This window comes from Abrus precatorius, unplaced genomic scaffold, assembly GCF_003935025.1.
Source record: "Abrus precatorius isolate BTA unplaced genomic scaffold, Abrus_2018 Scaffold3, whole genome shotgun sequence".
Lineage (NCBI taxonomy): Eukaryota > Viridiplantae > Streptophyta > Magnoliopsida > Fabales > Fabaceae > Abrus > Abrus precatorius.
Genome location: NW_020874373.1, coordinates 27,100,393 through 27,102,901, shown reverse-complemented (window position 1 = coordinate 27,102,901; position 2,509 = coordinate 27,100,393). Strand labels below are relative to the sequence as shown.

The following is a 2,509-nucleotide window of genomic DNA, read 5'->3' as shown; positions in this document are numbered from 1 at the left end:
ATGCTAGCTTTACCACTCAAATCACAATTGATCCCATCTGGGTACCTCCCAAGACCACCCAACAAGCTTCGGTTTCACCACAACGTGAGCCTCACTGTCTCCATCACCGTTGGCACACCCCCACAAAACGTGTCCATGGTCATTGACACAGGAAGTGAACTCTCTTGGCTCCATTGCAACACAACCACCACACGGGTCCTACCCGACCCGATTTTAAACCCGAATCTCTCTTCATCCTACTCACCCATCTCCTGCTCCTCATCAACATGCACAACCCGAACCCGAGACTTCCCCATACCCGCTTCCTGTGACTCCAACAACCTCTGCCACGCCACTCTCTCATATGCTGACTCTTCTTCCTCAGAAGGGAACCTCGCTTCTGACACATTCGGGTTCGGATCCTCCAATAACCCGGGAATTGTATTCGGGTGCATGAACTCATCTTATAGTACTAACTCCGATTCGGACTCCAACATAACCGGGTTAATGGGCATGAATCTCGGGTCCCTCTCCTTGGTTTCCCAATTAAAAATCCCCAAATTCTCGTACTGCATATCGGGATCCGATTTCTCGGGAATTTTACTTCTCGGAGGATCCAATTTTTCTTGGGTCGGGTCATTGAACTACACTCCTTTGGTTCAAATATCCACTCCCTTACCCTATTTCGACAGGTCCGCATATACGGTTCGGCTCGAGGGAATTAAGGTTTCGGATAAGTTACTAAACATATCGGGTACTGCTTTTGTTCCAGACCATACCGGGGCGGGTCAAACCATGTTTGATTTGGGTACCCAATTCACGTTTTTACTTGGTCCGGTTTATAATGTGTTAAGAGAAGAGTTTTCGAGCCAAACGAATAGTACTTTACGAGCACTGGATGATCCGAATTTTGTGTTTCAAATAGCAATGGATCTTTGTTACCGGGTACCCATGAACCAAACGAACTTACCCTCGTTACCAAGTGTGAGTTTGGTTTTTGAAGGAGCTGAAATGCGGGTTTCGGGTGAACAGCTTTTGTATCGGGTACCCGGTTTGGTTAGGGGGAATGACTCGGTGTATTGCTTCACATTTGGGAACTCGGATTTGCTAGGTGTGGAGGCATTTATCATCGGTCATCAGCAACAACAGAACATCTGGATGGAGTTTGATCTTGTCGAATCTAAGGTTGGTTTTGGTCATCTACGTTGTGATTTGGTTGGACAGAGACTACTTGGCTTGGGTTGACTTGCCCCACTTACTTCATTCGGGTGTAGTCTTGGCGAGACCTGTAAATGTTTTCAGAGTAATATTAGTTATACTTTTTAATATACTTTTTATTATTAGTTAAAATTTATTAAAAATTATAAAATTTAAATAATTTTTTTTTGGTTTTTAATGAATTATAATCAATTAATATATTAAAGATAATATGTTAAAATGAATGTTATTTAACATTTTTCATATTTTAAAGAATCAATCGATCATTTAATGGTATGCACTTCATTCAGAAATGTTTTTTTTTTTTTTTGGCAAAGATTAGAGCTACTTCATTGTATAAAGGTATTAACTTATTCATCAATATGTACATACAATGATTCAATAAAAAAAAAATAACCTTCTATAATTTTTTACATAATTTTAAGAAAATTATCAAAAAATATAGACAAAGTGAACTAATTTCTAAATACAAGTCTATTTATTTAGAGCTCTTAATGACTATTAGTCTATATAAAATTGAAGTTGAAGTTTATAAAATTTTCACAATAATTAAATTTGAGGTAGTGAAAATTAAGATATAAAGTGTTGTTATTTTGAATTTAGTTAAATGTTTAGAATATGAAAATAATGTAAGATTGAAAATAAATAAATTTTGCTCCAAAGACTGAGTATTTTTGTGACAAGATTGAGAATAAATTTCAATGTAATTAGTATTCTATATTGATATATTTTTTGTGTTATGAAGTATGAGCATGTGGATATTATTTCAAGTAGGTTAATTTGTAGGTGATGGACCAAAGTAGTGAGAATTGGTAATATAAATATTTTACAATAATTTTTTTTAACATTTAAGTGGGTTTTAAATAATATAAATTTTGGTAAAAAATTATTTATATTTTTTAATTTTACATGTTTAGTAAATTTGAACTCTAAAAATATAGTTTTAAAAAATTAAATTATGTAAATAGAATTAATTTTTTTTATTTATATTTTTTTGACAAATTTATCCTTCAAATAAATTTTTATTTTAACTGTCAATTAATTTTTACAAAAAATTGATGGACTAATTTACTTTGAATATTTTTGTCCTTTCATGTTTTCAATTTTGTGTCCTACTAAGTAGCAAAACTAGTGATGTTTCCACTACCTTATCATATCACTTAAAACATTGAGAGCCCCTTTGTGCTACTTTTATAAACATCAATATTGATTTAAAAAAGTTTCTATATTTATTTGTTCCATGCTACTAAAATTAAGATGGCAATGTGAAAATGTAAACATTCAAGTTCACATGTTAAGAAAAGAACATGAA

At 33.6% G+C, this 2,509-nt stretch overlaps 1 protein-coding gene across 1 annotated transcript; it reads left to right on the top strand.

Moving 5' to 3' along the window:
• On the top strand, positions 1–1,224 carry LOC113861243 (aspartic proteinase PCS1). Its single transcript, XM_027493937.1, has one exon. It carries the CDS (start codon positions 1–3, stop codon positions 1,222–1,224), a length of 1,224 nt encoding a protein of 407 aa, XP_027349738.1.
• Positions 1,225–2,509: the final 1,285 nt, after the last annotated feature.

Excerpts from the sequence above, each read along its gene's own strand:
- LOC113861243 (XM_027493937.1), top strand. The coding sequence starts at position 1 with ATGCTAGCTTTACCACTCAAATCACAATTGATCCCATCTGGGTACCTC.